The sequence below is a fragment of the Vipera ursinii genome, assembly GCF_947247035.1.
Source record: "Vipera ursinii genome assembly, chromosome: 1".
Taxonomy (NCBI): domain Eukaryota; kingdom Metazoa; phylum Chordata; class Lepidosauria; order Squamata; family Viperidae; genus Vipera; species Vipera ursinii.
Genome location: NC_139512.1, coordinates 314876978 through 314897903, shown reverse-complemented (window position 1 = coordinate 314897903; position 20926 = coordinate 314876978). Strand labels below are relative to the sequence as shown.

The following is a 20926-nucleotide window of genomic DNA, read 5'->3' as shown; positions in this document are numbered from 1 at the left end:
TTTTTGGATCCTGAGTTTGTCTTCTGGGGTGTTGGCTACTCCTGTCAGTTTGGTGTCATCTGCAAATTTGATGAGTTCCCCTTCAATTCCTTCATCTAAGTCATTGAAGAAGATATTGAAGAGTACTGCGCCTAGGACGGATCCTTTTTTTTTTTTTATTTTTTTTTTAATAATTTTTTATTAAATTTATTATTTAAAAACATTGGACACAGTACCAGCGAGCTGACAAACCTTTTTGTCTACAATGTTTAAATATATATATATATACATGTATATATGTACATCAAAAATACACTTAAATACACTTAGATTACAAATCGGTGAAATACCACAATATTTAAAACAGTGAGCTAGTCTGTAAAACCTAATAGAGACCTTTCTTTTTATCCATCCAAAGATACAATTTGTTCCAAATTCTATAATAGTCTGATTGATCTTTATTCTTTAATTCCAAAGTTAATTTGTCCATTTCAGCGCAATCCCAAATTTTCCTAATAACCTCTTTTTGTCCTGGGATCTCATTCTTTTTCCATTTTTGCGCAAATGATATTCTAGCTGCTGTGATAATATGGATCGTTAAGTATAGCACATCTTTAGGATATTTCTCTTTCGTGATTCCCAACAAGAAAAGTTCTGGACTAAACTCCAGATCTTGTTTCAAAATTTCTTTCAGCCAAATCCAAATCATTCTCCAAAATTTTTGTGTTTTACTGCAAGACCACCACGTGTGGAAGTATGTGCCTATCTCTTCAGAACACTTCCAACATTTGGGAGATGCTGTTGTGTACATTTTTGCTAAGCGGGCTGGGGGAAGATGCCATCGGTAAAACATTTTAAATAAATTTTCTTTATACGATGAGGCCAGTGTTATCCTTTTATTCCTATCCCAAATTGTTTGCCAAGTATCTAGGTCGATGTTATGTCCTAAATTGTTAGCCCAGGTCAACATGGGGTCTTTCACTTGCTCTTCAAACAGCTTATATCCCAAAAGTAATTTATAAAAATTCCTTATTTGTTTAGAGTCCGGTCCCAATAATATTTTGTCCAATGCTGTTTCAGAGGTATATATCCCCCATTCATTTTTATCCTTCCTAAATCTCGATTGGATTTGTAAGTAGGCCCACCAATCGAGTTTTATACCTTGTAATTCTAGTTCATTCCTAAGTTTCAATTCCCCCTCCTCATTCAGAATATCCTTGTATGAGATTATGTTACCCAAATCAAACAGATTTGGGTAAACTATCGCTTCAAGGGTGGATAGCCAGACCGGTATTTTAGTGTAATTGTGAGATCTAATTTTTTTCCAAGTATTGAGTAGCGCTTGCCTGATCCGGTGTCTTTGAAAATGCGAGAAAAGACCTTGTTTCTCCGTCCATAGGAAAGCATGCCAGCCATATTGCAAATCGTGACCCTCTAAAGTTAATAGTCTTCTATTTCTCAAGATTACCCATTCTCTAATCCAGCTCAGGGCCGCGGCGTGGTAATATAATTCCCAGTCTGGCAATCCAAAACCCCCATTTTCCTTCGTGTCTTGTAAATATTTCAATTTAATTCTTGGTTTTTTCCCCTGCCAAATAAAATTTAGTGATAATTTATCCAAATTTCGAAAAAATTTAGAGTCGAGTTGAATTGGGATATTCTGAAACAGAAACAGGATTTTAGGCAGAATATTCATCTTAATGACAGCGATTCTTCCCAATAATGAGAGTTTTAGGTTTCCCCATCTTTCCAGGTCACCTTTTATTTGGTTCACTACATTATCATAATTATCCTTTTTGAGTGAAGTGCATCTAGCCGTAATGTTAATCCCTAGATATTTTATTTTCTTGACTATTTCTATATCCGTGATTTCGGCCAGATTACCTTTTTGTTTATTGGTCATATTTTTAACAATCATCTTGGTCTTATTTCTATTTATTCGCAGTCCGGCAACCTCACCATATTTAGATAATTCTTCCAATAGCTTTGGTCCCGTCTGACATGGATCCTCCATAATAAAAACTAGATCGTCCGCGAAAGCTTGCAATTTAAAGGTTTCCTTTTTAATGGTTAATCCTTTTATCTTTGGGTCGTTTCTTATAGTTCTCGTTAATACTTCAAGAGTCAATATAAACAGCAACGGTGATAAGGGGCAGCCTTGCCGTGTTCCTTTTTGAATTTGAAACTTGCTAGATGCTTCCCCATTAAAAATTATTTTTGCTTCCTGATTGTCATAAATTGCCCTAATTATATTTATAAATTTTTCTCCCATATTCATAAAGCTAAGCTGTTGGCACAAAAAAGACCATTTAACATTGTCAAATGCCTTTTGGGCGTCTAAGAAAAGTAATGCCATCTGTTGTTCGCTATGTAATTCATAGTACTCCAATGTATCTAATATTATTCTAATGTTGTGCTTAGTGTGTCTCTTAGCGAGAAAACCATTTTGATCTGCGTGTATGAAATCATTCAGAAATCGTTCCGCTATAATTGATGTAAATATCTTGTAGTCCGAGTTAAGAAGTGATATGGGTCTGTAATTTTGGATTAATGTATGGTCCGTGTTATCTTTTGGGATAAGGGTTATGTTTGCCTCTAGCCAAGATTTAGGCGTCCTTGCGCCTTCTAATACTGCGTTAAATACCTCCACTAGGGGTTGAGCTAGGATATTTTGTAATTCTTTATAAATCTCTGATGGAAGACCGTCGGGTCCCGATGCTTTATTATTCTTTTGTGCATTAATAGCTTTTATCACCTCAGATAGTCGAATTTCCTCGTTTAACATATTTCTGGTATCTTCTGTGACCTTAGGTAGTTTGGCTCTTTGAAAATATTCCTCCATTTTCTCCACACTTGCCTGGCTATCTTCTTTATATAAACGTTCATAAAATTCCTGGGCTATAATTTTTTTTTTTTCCTCCTGGTGGAATATTCTCCCTTCCTCATCTCGTAGTTCGTGAATCCAGTTTTTCCCCTTTTGTTTTCCCAATTTGTATGCGAGCCACCGGCCCGGTTTATTTGCATTTTCAAAAAAATTTTGTTTCGTGTTTCTCAATTGTTGTGCCAATTTCTCTTTGTCTAGGATGTTAAGTTTGTGTTTAATCAGATCCATAGATTGCTTGATATTCTCTTTTTGTGGATCTTGTTGGAGTGTAACTTCTAAGCTCTTATATTCCTCTTCTAATCTTTCCCGTTGTTGTCTTTTCCCCTTATTTTTATATACCATATATGCCCTCGCTACCCCTCTCATCATTGCCTTAGCTGTATCCCAATTGTTTTGTACTGAGGTGTCTATAGCTTTATTTTCCTTAAAGAAAAAACTTAGTTCTCTCTCCATCTTAGATTTGAATTCGTCTTCTTTTAAAATTGCTCTTTGAAGCGTCCATCTGGGTATTTTTTTGGAACCTTTCCAGATAAGTTTAATAGGATTGTGATCTGCCCAAGTACCTGTCGCTATATGTACCTCGTCTATTTCTGAACTAATTTCTTTCGTCATCCATACCATGTCTATTCTAGACCATGAGTTATGTCGGTTGGAGTAATATGTATATTGTCTAGCCTTACGATTTCTTTCCCTCCAGACATCTTGGATATTTAGTTCCTCAGCCAAGTTAAGAAAAGATCTCGGTAGAGTTCTTCTCTTCTTTTTCCTAAGCGTCTTTCCCATATAATCCAAATTTATATCTAGGATAGCATTAAAATCTCCTATTAAACAAATCTCCTCATAATCAATGCTACATATCTTATTGTGAAGTGTTTTGAAAAATTGTTCTTGGTTATGGTTTGGGGCATATATCTCTACCATCATGACCTTCCTGTGATTTATTATAACCTCGACTATCAGTATTCTACCCTCTTTATCGTTATAAATTTGTTTTGCAGTCAATTTTGGGTTTACATATAGTGCCACTCCTCTCTTTTTCTTGTGTCGGTCTAAGGAAACGAATAGGTTCCCTATTCTTGGTTGTACTAACAAATATTTTTGTTGTTCCTTTATATGGACTTCTTGTATTGCCACGATATCCAATTGTTGGTGAATAAGCCTATTAAAAAATTTCCGCCTTTTCACTGGCGAATTCAATCCATTAATATTCACAGACATAATACTACACTCACCTCCCTTCATCTTACTTATTTCTGGTTTTTGTGGATCTCGTGATTCGGGGCTCTCTCTCTTCCTTGTCTCTAGTTCCATGTTTCTCTGTTAACTCACCGGATTTGTTCCTTCTATCCTCTGTAGCTAAGATCTTCCCATCCATTGCCACACGTATTGTATCTCTTTCTTTTACCTCCCTTCCATCTTGATCTTCTAAATCTACTTCCTCTTGGCTATGGAAGTGGCGTTTGTAAAAATCTTCTGCCTTCTCTATCGTGTCCAGTCTATGCCTTCTATCCTGCCACGTAACTAGAATACCCTCTGGAGTTAGCCATCTAAAGTTTACATTTTCTCTTATTAGTTTGGATGTTAAGAATTGATAGCCGCGTCTCAGATCCCTCATCCTTTTAGGTATCTGTTTAAGGATGGTGATTGGTTGGCCCCGAAATTCTAATGGTTCCTCTCTAGATCTATGCAGAAGCTCATCCCGAATTGATTTTTTAACTAACCTTACATGTACTTCTTTTGGGAGGTTGTGCCTTCTCGCATAATTAGTTTGGACCCTGTATGTTTCATCAATTTCCGCCAGCATTTCCTCCTTCCCTACACCGAGTGCCTTTGCCATCAGTTCTGCCATCATGACCAACAGATCTTCCCCTCTTTTTTCTTGAACGTTCTGGAAGCGTAGATAATGAGCAGCCTTTTCTGCTTCCAAAAAAATGACTGTTGTTTCTAATTCCTTATTAGCCTGAAGGAGTGTTTCATTTAAATCATCTACTCTCTTTTCCTCTTTTTCCATTCTAGCTTCCATATCTTGAAGTCTTTGTTCATTTTTGACTAATTGCTGTTGAATCCCTTCAAATTTATCATCTATCGCTTGGATTTTCCCCTTTAATTCACCAGTGTCGTTTCTTATTTGGCCTATTTCTCTCTTCATCTCCTCGTGGTTTTTGGCCATTGCCTCGTGTAGGTTTTGCAGAAGGGCATGTAAGTCTTTAAAGGAATTCGAGTTAGATCTTTCCCTTTGCAGCATATCCTCTATAGATTTCTGATTGGAGGGACTTGAGGCCATCCCCTGTCCCTGTGCTGCTGCCTTTTTGCCAGCGCTAGGCTTAGTTGCTCCCGAGATACTTGTCATGTTTCCCCAATTATAACAGCGTTTTATCAATGTATAATACCCTGAGTCTTATATAAACCTTTTAACTCTATGACAAAAGATATATAAAACAGTTACCACCAGATACTTATTACCAACTAAGCAATTTATATAATAGAATTCTATAGTATGAATATATTCAAAGTCACGTTCTTCTTCTTTTTTTTTTTCCCCCGTTTCCGGCGCAGAAATTGGCACCTTTTCCGTCTTCCTCTGCTGTCAAAGACCAGTAGGTGTCCCACTAAACAAACCTCCAGTTACTAAATTGCTATATCAAATGGCCGCCCTTGACAAGTAGAGTAGAATTTCAAAAGTTTCAAAAGTTCACAAATTCAAAATTTACCAGGATAGACCAGACTAGACCAAGCTGGTCGCTTTCCACGCCCGACAATCCAGAGTTCCAAAGCTCAGACTTTGACCTGTTGTAGCTTTTCTCCAGCTAGAATACAGTCATATAGTCTTCGGCTTTCTGTCCCTTGCTGTTTTTGCCAAACGCCTCCCTCAAGACTTCTATCGCCGCTTATTCCCTCTCCGTGAGGCTCCCACTTCGAACCAGTACCTCTTTCACAAGCGCTTCCTATTTAATATTCGGATACACTCTCCGTCAGCTCCGCTCTACCGTTGTCCCGCTGCTTACGTGCTAGCTCCGTCCCTCTGTCAGATCTTCATGTCGGCCATTACTGGCCTCCTTCTCCCCGGTTCGCTCGCATCAGACTTTCTCCGGATCCTCAACACGAACTGCCGCTCATGAAGGTTCTCCGGGCTGCCTGCAACTTCGGATGTCCCTACAGGACCTCCTGAAGCTCCGAAAAGCCCCCGCGAACACTGGGTGAGAGGTTGTGCGAGGAGAGAGCTCCGTTCACACAGCCGCCCGCTCTGACAGTTGGCTCCGCCCCCCCCCTAGGACGGATCCTTATGGTATCCTACTGGTTACTTCTCTCCATGTGGATGTAGTGCTGTTGAGGACTACTTGTGGTTTGCCAGTCAGCTACAGATCCATCTGGTGGTGACGTCTATTCCGCCTTTTTCTAGCTTACAAAGGAGTAGGTTGTGGTCTACGTTATCAAATGCCTTTCTGAAGTCTAAGTATACTACGTCCACAGTATTTCGCTTGTCTATTAGTTTAGTCACTTTGTCAAAGAATGAAAGATTGGTTTGGCATGATTTGTTTTTAACAAACCCTGTGCTGGCTACTAGTTATAACTTTGTTTGCTTCTAGTTGTTCGCGGATCTGTTTTTTGTTTATCTTTTCTAGGATCTTCCCAGGTATTGATGTTAAACTGATTGGTCTGTAGTTTCCTGTGTCTGTGTTTTGTTTTTTGTTTTTTTCCTTTCTTGAAGATGGGAACCACATCAGCCTTTTTCCAATCCTCAGGTAGTTCCCCTGTGCTCTGAGATAACATCTGCCTGCTCCTTCAGAACTCTGGGATGTAAGCTGTCAGGCCCCAGTGATTTATATTCACCAAGGTCGGATAGGTGTTCTCTTACCATTTTCTTACCTATTTTAATTTTTGTTTCTAATTTGTCAAATGCAGTGGTTTTTTGGTATGTTGGGCTATGATTTCTTTTTGTGGGAAGACTGATGTAAAGTATGAGTTAAACAACTCTGCTTTCTCCCTGTTGGCTGTTATTTCCTTGCCATCTTCTCTCTTTAGTGGACCTACAGTTTCCTTGACTTTTTTCTTGTTACTAATATGTTGGAAGAAACTTTTTATTATCCATGATTTCTGTTGCAAGTCTTTGTTCTGAGCTTTTGCTTTCCTGACTTCATCTTTACATGTTCTGGCTGTCTGCTAATAATCGGCATTAATTATGTGACCCTCTTTCCATTTTTTGTATTTATCTTTTTTGTCTTTCAGTTTGTCAGAGAGATCTTTGTGCAGCCATGCTGGTTTCTTCTTGAATGTCTTGTTTTTCTTTTTCAGTGGTATTGTGCTGGTGTGGGCTTTCATGATCACATTTTTGAGAGTTTCCCATGCTTCTTGGGTTGTTTTCCGCTTTAGGGTTTTCATCCATGGGATCTTTCCTAGGTTTTCTGAGTTTGTTAAAGTCAGCTCTTTTGAAGTTCAAGACACTGGTTCGATTGTTTTCTGTTGCTAGTTAGGTTAGGTTAAGTTCAAGTTAGGTTCAAGGGATAGCAAATCCCCTTGTAAGAGGGGATGATGTCATTTGACATGAAAAAGGCAGTGGTATATATTAGCCCTCTCCCCACCCCAAAGAAGCCATTCCTTAAGTGGTTTTGGATAACTCTTGGACTATCTCTTACTTTCCTTTTTTAGGAAGATTGTTGAGAAAGCAATAGGGTTAGGGGGAGAGAGAGCTTATCTGGGCCCTTTCAGTTCAAATTCAGTCATGGATATAGACCAGAAACGGCAGCGGTCACTCTTGTGTTTGGGATAGTGGGAGGATGACTTTCTTAGTCTTGTGGAATCTCAACTATGTTTGATACCTTTTTTAATCATGATATCCTTCTAGAATAGCTGTAAAAGTTGGGAACAGAGAATATTGTGTGGCAATGGTTCTCCTCCATCATGAGTGGTTCCTATCACTGGGGCAATGTTTGGGTATGAATCAAGACACATACAGAATCCCATTCTCTACCAGCCCGAACCTTCCTGAATCCAGGTGATCCATGTTATGTGAATCTAGTGGGGCTACTACTTTTGATTAAGAAAAAATGGAATTTATTGCAAAGATTTGTTGGTTTTAAATTCTTGTTAGGGATGAAAGGTGAAAGGATATGGTAGCGCATACTAGCATGACACCCTTGATTAAATTAATATGTGAAACTGCCTTAATCTGTAATGCCCATTGATTTGATAACTAGCACTGGTGATAACTTTGGGTTCTTTTGCTTTGTTAACATTTTAGATATAAAATTAAGTAGCTTGTAGTAATTTTTACTTAACAGGAAAGTATTGTGGTGCATCATAAGACTTTGTTTTGATTTGCAGATTCCTAATGTACCCAACAAGGCTCTTTACAATTGCAGTCCAAGAAAACAGAGATGTTCAAGAGCAGTTCCCTATTCAACAAAAGCAGATACAGTTTTTTGACTGGGCATTTAACAAAATGGACACTTCTATCAGAAGAAATGGGTGCATTACTAAATCCCTGTTAGAACACATATTTCATGATGCCTGCAAAACAGGTAAAGAGTTGTCTTAATGTTAATTTCTTATTGAACATCACCATTGCAAATGTTGTATTAATATATTAATTATTGATATTGTTTTTTAACAAATGCAACATTTTTATTTCTTTTGGAATCTTGTTTTAGAGCAGGGCTTTTCAACCAGTGGTACACGTACCACTGGTGGTACATTGGCACCTGGCAGGTGGTACGCAACCCTGCCTAGCCTAGACAAGAGTAGTGGGGGAGGGAACGAGCTGAAGTGGTGCAGTGCAGGACTCACCATGAGAGAGTCCTCAGGAGCTGCAGGGCTGCTGGGCCAAGACAAAGGCCCCAGGATTGGCACACCCGGGAGAGAAAGGAGGGGGGGAGACAGGAGAGGATATAAAAGGAGGCAGTTTTGGCTGGAGAGGTAGAGGGGGGAAAAAGAATCCGGAGAAAGAGACAGAAGAGAAAAGGCTTTTGTTAGAGAAGCAGTGAGGAGAAAGAGAGAGGGGGGAATGCTTTCTGAGCAAAGTGTGTGTGTGTGAGAGAGAGAGGGGGGGAGGGCTTTTGTAAGCGAAGGGTGAAAGAAAAAAGGAAAAAAGTGAGGGGGAGAAGGGAAAAAGAAAAGGCATTGACTTCCGACTTTCTCTGTTGCAGTAGAAGGAAGCATTAATATTGAACCTCAATTTTGTACTTTTCCATATTATAAACTAGTCATTTCTATAACAACAAATGAATCTAAGAGTAAAACCCCAAATCCCTCCCCCTTTTTTAGTCATCAAGTTTTTGACCCCTTGCTAAGCACTGGTGGTACTCGAATATTGTCATGTCCTAAAAGTGGTACAATCTCTAAAAAGGTTGAAAAGCCCTGTTTTAGAGGGCCTACAACAGGCCTGTCAAACTCAAGAAGTCAGGTGACGTGCGACGTATCGCAACTTTTTCCCCATTGCTGGCAATGGGGTGGGCGCAGTTTTGGTGTGACGCATCTGGCCGGTGGGCCAGCAGTTTGACATGCCTGGCCTACAATAAGAATTTTAATTCTGTATATATGAGCAGTAAATGTGCCGCATAAAAATGTTGCAAGTGTGATGTTATAGAAGTTAGAAGCCCCTTCTACATAACTCCTCTGCCCAAGAGGCTAAAATATCAAACCAAGGAAAAACCATTGTTGTTTTAGTTATCTAGATATCTTTAATAGAAAATTCAGTTTACCCTTCCCCCCCTTCAACCTGCAAATCCATACAGTGGTTCTTCATAACTATAAATTATTTTGAATTTCAGTATCTATTGTATAGTGTCCATACTATACATTTAAGTGTTTAAAAGCTTATTTAAAATCTTCACACATTGAATAGTTTGTAGATGTCATTTCCCCCTAAGATTTGGCAAAATGGGCTTTCCTCTTGTCTTGTATATTTTTACTTTGTAGTGGATTTCTTTTTTTCTCCAGAATTATAATTTTTATTCCATACTTTTCCTAATATTCTATGTTCAGTGTTTTCTTTTTCTTCATGGAGCCATTTTGTAAATTGACTCACTCCATTTTGTGATGGCTTCCGCAAAAGCTGCAAATGGTCCAGCAGGATTCCAGACAATTTGGAGAAGTCTAATGAGGGTCTATAATAATAGCTAGATGCATAATTCAACATACATAATAAAGTGTAGAAAACAAACAAGTAGTCTTCAAGCTATGACCAGTCGTTTACCATTCAAAGTTATAACTGACCCATAAAAGGGGCTTAAGTCCTTGATTTGAAATTTTGACGATTGGGCCTCCATTGGTTTACTTAAAAATTCCTGCAAAAACCATCAAAAAATAGGGCTGGTCATGTGACTGACCTATTTTACTAATGTCACAACATATGACTTTTTCAGGGACTGTTGTAATTATTTTTAATTGTTTTTAACTTTTGTATTTCTTGTTTTAAATACCCTGTAAACCGCCCTGAGTATAAATCCAATTAAATAAATAAAATAAATGATTATAAGGGGCAGGCTCCAATATATTTTTTATTTTATTTTTATTTTAATTCCATTTATATCCCGCCCTTCTCCGAAGACTCAGGGAGGCTTACAAGCTTAGCAGTAGCCTTCATTCTATGTATATGCCTGCTTATTAGGGCTTTCACACACACCCCCAAGCGGCATTATTACAAAGTCAGCTTAATTGCCCCCAACAATCTGGGTCCTCATTTTACCTACCTCGGAAGGATGGAAGGCTGAGTCAACCTTGAGCCTGGTGGGATGCAAACCTGCACTTATTGCTGGCAGCTGGTGTTACTTAAGGAGGCATTAGCCCACTGCTCCACCAAGGCTCTGTTGTGTGCCAAAGACTAACTGTTCATGTATATCTTTAATTCAGTGGTAAAGGTAAAGGTTTCCCCGCACATGCGTCCTAGTCATTTCCGTTTCAAAGCCGAAGAGCCAGCGCTTGTCCGAGGACATCTCCGTGGTCATGTGGCCGGCATGACTGGACGCCAAAGGTGCACGGAACGCTGTTACCTTCCCACCATAGTGGTTCCTATTTTTCTACTTGCATTTTTACGTGTTTTCGAACTGCTAGGTTGGCAGAAGCTGGGACGAGTAACAGGCGCTCACTTGGTTACGCGGCACTCGGGATTCGACCCGCCAAACTCCCAACCATCTGATCGACAAGCTCAGTGTCCTAACCCACTGAGCCACCGCGTCCCTTTAATTCAGTGTATCTTTAGTCAAATATGCATGGGCATACTAAACCTTGTCTTTAAGACTGTATATTTTCCTTTTCTGTAAAGTTTGATTTGTTTTCCATTACTAATTTATACAAAGAAAGACTAGAATGTTTAAACTGTTCAAAACTTCTTATTTATGGAAAGTTAAAAGTTGTTGCATTTCTAAATTATTTTGTTCTAATTTAGGTTTTCCAAATGGTAACCAGGCCTTGCTGCTGTTAAGAAGCTGTGGCTCATTGTTGCCTGAGCTACTTCCACATGAAAGAACAGCCCTTGCTCATACCATGTGGACAAAGTTGAAAGATGCTGGTATGTTCTTAAGTAAAATAAACCGTACAGAATAGCATGTATTTTTTTAAAAAAATAAATGGTTTGATAATATTCTTTGTATTGACTATTCTTTAATACTGGTTGCTATGACATTTTTCAGGTTGGCTTCCATATTTTGAGAGCTATGCTGACATCTAGGGGATTGATAGTAAAAGCAAACTATTTTTATTTTATCTTCAGTTAAATTAGTTTTACGTTTACTGCTTTTGAGACTAAGTTTATTGATCTTGTGTTTTGCTTGTCAGGTTATTAGATGTAATTTTGTGCAGTTTTCCACCTGGGCTTCTTAACTTGAACTAGCTTTTGGATAACAGCTTATGGTGTTCAGCATCAGTTTGGATGCTTTATACTTAGCTACAAACTGCGACTTGGTGCTACAGAAGGAAAATAAGAACACTCACTTTTTTTCCTTCCCTTTCTCCCCTGCCTAAATGACTTAGATTCCGTATGTTACTTCTGTGCCAAGTTACTGCAAACTTAAAAAGTAATAATTGAAAGAAATCAAATGTCAGGAACTATTGTACAGTATGCCATGTACTGAAGTGTATAACTTATCCTTCCTCTACTTAATGGAGAAATTTTAGATTGGATCTGCTACCAACCATATCAGTTCCCCTCATTCGTGATCGATAGTTTGTGTGTGTGTGTGTGTGTGTGTGTGTGTGTGTGTGTGTGTTAATCAACAACTGATCGTACTCTTCCTGTACGGGTTGTCATTGGATAGGAAAACAGTACCAAAAATGACCAATTTTAAGCTGAGGTTTGGTTAAGCAACCAGGACTGCCAAAATCTGATGTGTCTTAATTTTTAGTTCAGTTTCTGAATATTACTGTTGCGTCAAACAATCACGTGAACTTTTTATTGTACTGAATTTTATTTTTCTTTACAATTTCTTACTTAGGTGTTGTATTTGACGTAAGCCATTATAACGCTTTGCTAAAAGTTTATCTCCAGAATGAACATGATTTCTCTCCAGATGAATTCCTAACAAAAATGGAAGAAACAGATGTCCAGCCCAATCGAGTAGGTATTTCATAAAGGCATTATTTACTGTACTATTTAATAAATAGCAGTTCTCATATTTAATTCTGTTTTACAGGTCACATATCAGCGACTGATTGCTGCCTATTGCAACAAGGGAGATATTGATGGATCCAGGTAACAACATAAACAAATAGCTTGAGATAAATCTTGGGGGACAATTTGTGTTTATGTTGAGTATAGTATAACTTACTCCAAATCTTGGAGAATTTTCAACAAATATTTTTCTGATTAGGCCATAGTCTTAATATATGAGTGGGAAGCCAGCAATCCACCTATGGGTCTCAAAGAATTTCAATTAAAATATCTCCTTGAGGTTAAAAAAGTGATTCTCAGGCAGAATGGTAAATATTGCTAGATAATGGTAGATATATATTCCTTTTTGCTAATCAAATTTTAGCGTCGTAGACCTAATAAGAGGCCCCTGATCATTTTTCTTTCAAAATTTTTTAGGGGGTTAGGGAAGCGGGAGGGTTCTTTTGGTTGTTTGGATAAGGGGGGCTATCCAACTACCGCTGTTTTGGCTAGGGCCGATGGAGATCGCTGGGGGGAGGAGCGGGGGTCGGTCACCTCCGGGGCTCCAGGGCTGGTCGTGGGGCTACCTATTCCCACGACATCAGGGAATGGCAGCAGATGGAGGAGCAGAGGGCCGTATCGATTTCAGGGAAGGCCTCTCCGCTACTTACAAGCGGTGAGGCACTCCGACCCTCTGGCTCTACCCCAAGGTCCCGGGAGTGAGGGTGTGCAGCCCCCTGAGCTCCGGCTGGTGTATTTGAACGCCAGGTCCGTCGCTAATAAGGCTCCTCTCGTTCGTGATCTGGTCGAGGGTGAGCAGGCGGACCTGGCTTGCATCACGGAGACTTGGTTGGGCCCAGAGGGCGGGATTCCTCTGGTTGATCTTTGCCCACCAGGTTTCCGGGTGCTGCACCGGCCTCGGGCTCAGGGTAGGGGTGGGGGTGTGGCTGTTGTTATGAGGGAGACCTTGTGTCCGCGGGAGGCCACTGTTCCTCAGATAGTCGGGTGTGAGTCTCTCTTTTTGAGATGCGGCCCTGGTGCGCAGTTGGGCTTGCTGCTGGTGTACCTTTCGCCTAGTCATGCAGCAGCAGCCCTGCCTGAGCTGCTCGATGTCCTCTCTGCGCTGGTGGTTGAGTTCCCGAAACTTATAGTTTTGGGGGATTTCAACCTACCATCGCTGGGAGGATCATCTGAGTTGGCCCGGGAGTTCATGGCTTCCATGACGGCCATGGACCTGACGCAGGTAATTTCGGGACCGACTCATGAGGGAGGCCACACCCTTGACCTAGTTTTTTTATCTGGACAGTGGTTAGATGATCTTGGTGGGGGCTCTCCAATTATTATGCCCCTGTCATGGACCGATCATCATCTCCTGCGGCTGGTCTTCCGTTTTGCCACCCCCCGCCGTGGGTGTTTGGAACCAATTAAATGGTACCGCCCCAGACGCTTAATGGATCCCCAGAGGTTCCAGACAGCTCTGGGGTCCCCACCTGCCTCCCTTGCTCACAGCTCGGCAGATGCCTTAGTGGAAGCCTGGGAAAGGACGGCCACTGAGGCTCTTGATCGAGTTGTACCCCTGCGGCCCCTGACCCGGTGCAGATCCCGTCGAGCTCCATGGTTCTCTGCGGAGCTTCGGGAGATGAAGCGTCGGAGACGGGGCCTAGAGAGCGGTTGGAGGTCCAGCCGATCCGAATCCGACCGATTGCGACTAAGAGCCTACATTAGGTCTTATCTCGCTGCGATAAGGGAGGCGAGGTCTAACCACTTCGCCACCCTTATCGCGTCCGCAGATAATCGCCCGGCCGCCCTGTTTAGGGTGACTCGCTCCCTCCTAAATCAGGAGGTGAGGCAGGATCCCTTGCAGGGCCGTGCCGAGGAGTTTAACCAACATCTGTCAGACAAAATCGCTCGGATTCGGACCGGTTTGGACTCTGACTGGGCAGAGTCTGACGATCAGGACACGGGTGGTCTTGTCGATATCATCTGGGAGGAGTTTGATTCTGTGACTCCGGAGGAAGTGGACAGGATCATGGGGAGGCTGAGCACCACCACATGTTTATTGGACCCGTGCCCTTCCTGGCTGGTTTATGCAGCCCGGGAGAGGACACGCAGCTGGTTCCAGGCAGTTATATCGGCTTCTTTGAGTGAGGGTATCTTCCCCGCCGTCTTGAAGGAGGCGGTGGTGAGGCCTCTCCTCAAGAAGCCTGCCCTGGACCCTGCTGTATTGAATAACTTTCGTCCTGTCTCCAACCTTCGCTTTCTTGCGAAGGTTGTTGAGAGTGTGGTGGCGCATCAGCTCCCTCTGGTCCTGGATGAAGCGGATTATCTAGACCCGTACCAATCGGGTTTCAGGCCCGGGCACAGCACGGAGACGGCATTGGTCGCGCTGGTGAATGATCTCTGGAGGGCTCGGGACAGGGGGCATTCCTCTGTCCTAGTCCTATTAGACCTCTCGGCGGCTTTCGATACCATCGACCATGGTATCTTGCTGCGGCGTCTCAGGGGATTGGGAGTGGGAGGCACGGTTTTACGGTGGTTCTCCTCCTATCTCTTGGGACGTTCGCAGTCGGTGTTGGCAGGGGGACAGAGGTCGACCGCGAGGTCTCTCATTTGTGGAGTTCCTCAGGGGTCGGTCCTCTCGCCTCTCCTGTTCAACATCTATATGAAGCCGCTGGGTGAGATCATTCGTGGCTTTGGAGTTGGGTATCATCAGTACGCTGATGATACCCAACTTTTCTTTTCGACCCCAAACCACCCCAGTGATGCCCTCGACGTGATGTCCCGTTGCCTGGAGGCGGTTCGGGTCTGGATGGGGAGGAACAGACTCCAGCTCAACCCCGACAAGACTGAGTGGCTTTGCATATCTTCATCCCGGGTTTATTCGGATATTCCATCTCTAACTATGGGGGGTGAATTATTACCCCCCGTAGATAGGGCTCGCAACTTGGGGGTCCTCCTAGATTCACGGCTCACCTTGGAAGATCATATAGGAGCCGTGACTAGGGGGGCCTTTGCACAGGTTCGCCTGGTGCGTCAGTTGCGGCCCTATCTTAGCCGGGATGATCTGTGCACGGTCACTCATGCGCTCGTGTCCTCTCGTCTGGACTACTGCAACGCTCTCTACATGGGGCTGCCCTTGAGGACCACTCGGAAGCTCCAACTGGTACAGAATGCAGCCGCGAGAGTGGTGTTGGGAGTCTCCCGATACTCCCACGTTACACCTCTGCTCCGTGAGCTGCATTGGTTGCCAGTTGTCTTCCGGGTGAGATTCAAGGTACTGGTAACGGTATTCAAAGCACTCCATGGCATGGGGCCGGAGTACCTTAGGGAACATCTGCTGCCGGCATCAAGCTCCCTGCGCCCTGTGCGTTCCCACAGAGAGGGCCTCCTCAGGGTGCCACCGATCAGAGAATGTCGATTGGTGGCCCCCAGGGGGAGATCCTTCTCTGTGGGCGCTCCGGAGCTGTGGAATCAGCTACCGGTAGAGCTCCGGATGGCGCCCGATCTTCGCTCCTTTCGCCGCGATCTCAAGACATTTTTGTTTGTACAAGCCGGCCTAGCCTGAGGGGGAGTGTTGGGGTTGTTTTATTTTTTGTTTTTTAATTGTTCTGGGGGTTTTTAGCGTTGTATTATATTGTTTTTAACTAGGGCAATTGTTTAATCTGTTTTTAATGTTTGTATTGGTTATTTTATTCTGCCCTGTGAACCGCCCTGAGTCCTCAGGGAGAAGGGCGGTATATAAATGTTATTAAATTAAATTAAATTAAATTAGAATATTGTTCCATAGCTCTTTTAACAAAATAAATGTAGGTGTCATTTCTGTCTATTAACTATCTGTCTATATATATTTTTCCTATTTTCAAGAGAAAATATTTCTGATTTTGTTTTCATTTGCAGCAAAATTCTTAATATTATGAAAAGCAAAGATCTCCCAATAACAGAGTTGATTTTCAGCGCCCTTGTCACTGGTCATGCAAAAGCTGGGTAATTTATGTTTGTTATTCTCCTTAAACCATTGTCTAAGCTTAATCTTAATTAGGCAATTATATTTTTAAATAGTTTGAATAGTTACAATAAAGTACGTTTCATAATGAACTTCCTTACCTTAGTCAGAGATCTCTGCCCATGCTGATATGAATGAGGATTTCTTGAATAAAAGCAGCTCTGCTCATTAATATGAAACAATAACTTTTTGTGAGTGTCTGCTAGGATTTGTGAGTTTGCTTGATCAATGTTCCAAGAAACATCCTAAGGGCCTGCACAATGTGAAATTACATTAAATGCATCTCTTAAAATTGGTTTGGGATTTGAAAATAGCTGTTGCAGGCTAAGCAAATTTGAGAAGGAGAGTTTTGATCCCTTTTCTGCCATAATGCTGATTATAGAACAACAATCTATTACTTTTAATATACATAAAAGTTCAGTGTCATATGCATGTCATTAAACAAGTAATATGGCTAGATAAGATTTAATTTGGCTAGGTAGGTTTTTAAAAATCCAAACCACAGACAGAAGCAGCATGAGGACATAATCGTGCTGCCTATAGTGGGCTGTTGGAAAGGATTTTTCTGACATAATAGTGTGTTTTTTTCAGAGAGATATTCAATATTTATTACTGGATCAATCCAAATCTCAAATTGCTGAAAATATCCACATCTCATATACTTGTGATACTTTTTTTGCTGTGACTCCATCTTTTTTTAGTAGTTTGCTCTCATTTTTAACATAGTTCCTGAGCACCTTATGTAAAAAAAATAGAATTTTAAAACTTGATGCTTTTCTTCTAATACATGCTACAGGTATTCTTTAATTTTGCACTCATTTCCTTTTACACAGCCATTTAATTAAATGTTAATAAATGTTTGATTCTGGATTTCTGGTTTCATGGGCTAAGGACAAATGTCAGTCATGAAATACATGTAATTTTGACACCATATATATATTTAAAATAAGTGAAATACACATGTATGGTATTTTTCTCCATAATATTTCAGAGATATGGACAGTGCAATCAACATCCTTTCTGTCATGAAAGACACTAAAATTGAACCTGGTTCGGAAACTTATTTGGCACTATTGAATGCATATGCTGAAAAAGGTGACATAAACCGAATTGAAGAGGTAATGCCCTTTGTTTGTAAAGCTACATCCTTTAGAATTGCACAGGGAATACTGTATGAATACACACATAAAATAAATACAAATCCCATGTAAAGCCCAATTTCCATATCCCGTCAATTTAGGATTACCAGAGCTACCTAAAGTTCATTCAGTATTTTTATTTTATTTTATTTTAATTCCATTTATATCCCGCCCTTCTCCGAAGACTCAGGGCGGCTTACAAGCTTAGCAGTAGCCTTCATTCTTTGTATATGCCTGCTTGTTAGGGCTTTCACACACACCCAAGCGGCATTATTACAAAGTCAGCTTAATTGCCCCCAACAATCTGGGTCTTCATATATCTTTTTCATCCAAGAAATATCTGTAGTTGATACCCTTGCATATATAGACAAATAAATATAACGGCAATGCTGCAAATAGAGGTAGGTCTAGGATAGAAATGTTCCTAATTAAAATTAATTGTCTATAAAAGTATCCCTTTTTTAAAAGGAATCATTGATTATGCATGCCTAAACTATTTCCTTTCATATGTACAAAAGTAGTAGGGAGTTGTGGGGCTGACAGAAAGAAATGGTATAATGACACAGAAAGAAAAAAAGGCTATTTACGAAAACCTCAATAAGAGCTGTGCTAATTCAGCATGTATAAATAGACGAAGACTTACTCTATTTTAGTCCTTTGCAGTTATTTTGAAGTCTCATTGTTTTATAGTCCACGTGTTTTGGCAAGTGTCTACAGTGAGATAGAAGCCATCAAACTTAGAACATTTCATTAATCTTATACCTGTTGTTAATGTTAGCCACAATAATTTTGTTAGTAAGCAAAGCAATAACTGTGTTAAGCTGTGTCATGGATTTGAATTCTGCAGTGACAATTTTTCGATAAGCTGTCTAGTATTATTGTCTTAAGGCTTGCTTACATAATTAGCCAATGCAATATATCAGTATTAAATCAGTATTTGGTACCTGTAGGCATGTTATTAATCTGAGAGTTTTTCTATAGATACTGCTTTTTTTGGAAAACAGTGTGTTCTTTTATTTGACAGACACATAGCAAGATACCTGTATTGTTGAGGGTAGTACTGGGGAAGTTAGCAACTACTAAAGATGGCTGAATTGAGTTAAATGTTCATGAAATTGCATACTTTAATAGCCAGATCATAAGGCAGTAAAATGGTCTTTTGCTTCATATTAAGCCTACTTTCTTCTATAGTTTTAATTAGGGCTACATTTCTCAAAAGTCTATAAATGACAGCTAGATTCATTTTTGTCTTACCCACAAAATTAAATAAAAGAACAGCAATTGTGATGTTTATGACAACACTAACAGATGACATTTTTCTGATATAGGAGCTGAAAAATATTGAAAAGACTGAAATTTATCTTTCTGAAAGAGATTTTATGGAGATCATTTTTACTCTTGCTAAGGCCGGATATCCTCAGTATATACAAAATATTCTGGAGAAGATAAAGTTTAGTAAAGAAGGCATACCAGGTATATTTTCCTGCAAGTAGTTCGGGATATAGATTGTTTATTTTATTCTGTTAATGACAGGTTGTGGGAAATATAAGGTAAATGAGATGTATTGATGTGTCGTATCTATACAGCAGCCATAGAACCAGAATTGTAGGTAGAGTATATTTCTTGAATATATGCTTAAATGCACATCAAAATACCCTTTTACTGAGGTTATCAGAAAACGCATGTTTATAAACTCTTTGTCAAAATCTTACAACTTATAACTTTCCCTCTTGTTTTTATTCCAACATGTAGATGTAAAGAATCTTTGCCTGAGATTAATAACATTTAACTTAGAAGATACAGCTTTTGAAGTTCTGCGGTCAGTTTTTGTGGCATTAGGGCTCACCTGTGAAAAACACAATACCCAGTGCAACTTTTTCTTACAACACTGTATAAACATGGAAATGGTATGTGAAGGCTTAAAAGTGCATTTCTGCTTACATTTAACAAAATTTCTCAAGATGATTTTTTTTCTATCGTGGGTTGATTTTAAAAGATGTGTTCAAATTAATAAGTTGAGTTCTATTGTAGTTTAGGCTCGGGAACAATTAACTTTCTCAATCCCTCCTTCCCCTGCCAGTCACTGGACCCTTTTAAAAATCTTTGGGGCTTTTCTAAGTGGAATGGGTTGTGCTATGGAAAGCTGACCAATCCTCTTTCACAAATTCATATTTGTAAGTGAGTCTCTTGGGGATTTATGTAGAGTGGAATTGGCAGAAAGCTTTCCATATGTCTTGCTATTTCTGTTGGCAGATTTTTAGATCTAGCTTATTTACTTTCTTAAACATAATCTGATCTGTTAGGGTTTCATTATGCACTTCTTATCTTCCTCTCCCCAACTAATTCCATAGATTACCAATGAAATAAGTTCTTCCCATATTCCTACTTAGAAACAGGATCACATTCTCTTGTCTCTTACTCTTTTTTTTTTGTCTGTATTCTGGACTGAAATCCAAGGAATTCTTCCCCAGTCTTTCACTGTTTCACATAGTTGTTAACTGTAATATGGGTTTCCCAGTCAAAGTTTTAAAAAAAATCTGTTTTTCAAGATTTTATGCTTTATTATTGTGATTTTGAATGATTTGTTGAAAAGTGGTGAGCTTAAAATTCCCTAAATCTTTCATTTCTTGCAGCCCTTGGCTAAGATGAAATATTTCTGCAATGAGCTAAAAGCAAGCAACTTACACCCTTCACCTCTATTATCGAGTTTATTCTTTGCATTGGAAGCAAAGAAAACTGGTATTTCTTTTCATTGTTTAACATTGTTGAACACTTTAGTGTATATGTTATACTCATTAACTTTTCTCTTTCTGGATCTTTTAAGATTTAGCTATTGATATAATGAAGATAATAAAAGAAGAAGGCTTGTGTCTCAAACCTCACTATTTTTGGCCATTGCTTGCTCAGCACCAGGAAAAGAAAAATACTGAAGGTTAGTATTTCTAATCAGATTTTGGTTATCATTAATACTAAGACATAATCCTATAGAAAGAAACGTATTTGCACATGAGAACAACTCGGCAACATGCACAACTCTATATCAAAACATTGTCTTTTTATGTGGTGGTATACTGTATATCACAACAATTGCCTTGAAAAGATACTGCATTCTTACTTTATTTTGTCAGTGTTAATGTCACATTTGGAACTTTACAAAGAGCAATTATTATTTTAGCTTGGTTGTAGCCAAGGTTCAATTTGTCACATTAGCCTTGGCTGTCTTTTAATACTCTGAACTTGAAAGACACAATACTAAAATCTAGGGAAGATGTTAAAATCAGGTTACTTTGTGCAAATTCTTCCTCTAAATATAAAAGAAATCTTTTAGATGAGGTTTT

The 20926-nt window shown here is 39.9% G+C and overlaps 1 protein-coding gene across 2 annotated transcripts in view; it reads left to right on the top strand.

Annotated features, from left to right (window-relative positions):
- LRPPRC (leucine rich pentatricopeptide repeat containing) overlaps positions 1-20926 on the top strand; it is a 103097-nt gene that overhangs the window by 6689 nt on the left and 75482 nt on the right. For both annotated transcript variants that reach the window (XM_083348558.1, XM_083348557.1), the window contains exons 2-11: positions 8186-8382; positions 11247-11369; positions 12292-12413; positions 12490-12548; positions 16344-16430; positions 17441-17567; positions 18917-19061; positions 19341-19495; positions 20222-20327; positions 20413-20520. In XM_083348558.1, the coding sequence (XP_083204684.1) occupies positions 8186-8382; positions 11247-11369; positions 12292-12413; positions 12490-12548; positions 16344-16430; positions 17441-17567; positions 18917-19061; positions 19341-19495; positions 20222-20327; positions 20413-20520 (1229 nt within the window). The remainder of the gene's footprint in view (positions 1-8185; positions 8383-11246; positions 11370-12291; positions 12414-12489; positions 12549-16343; positions 16431-17440; positions 17568-18916; positions 19062-19340; positions 19496-20221; positions 20328-20412; positions 20521-20926) is intronic.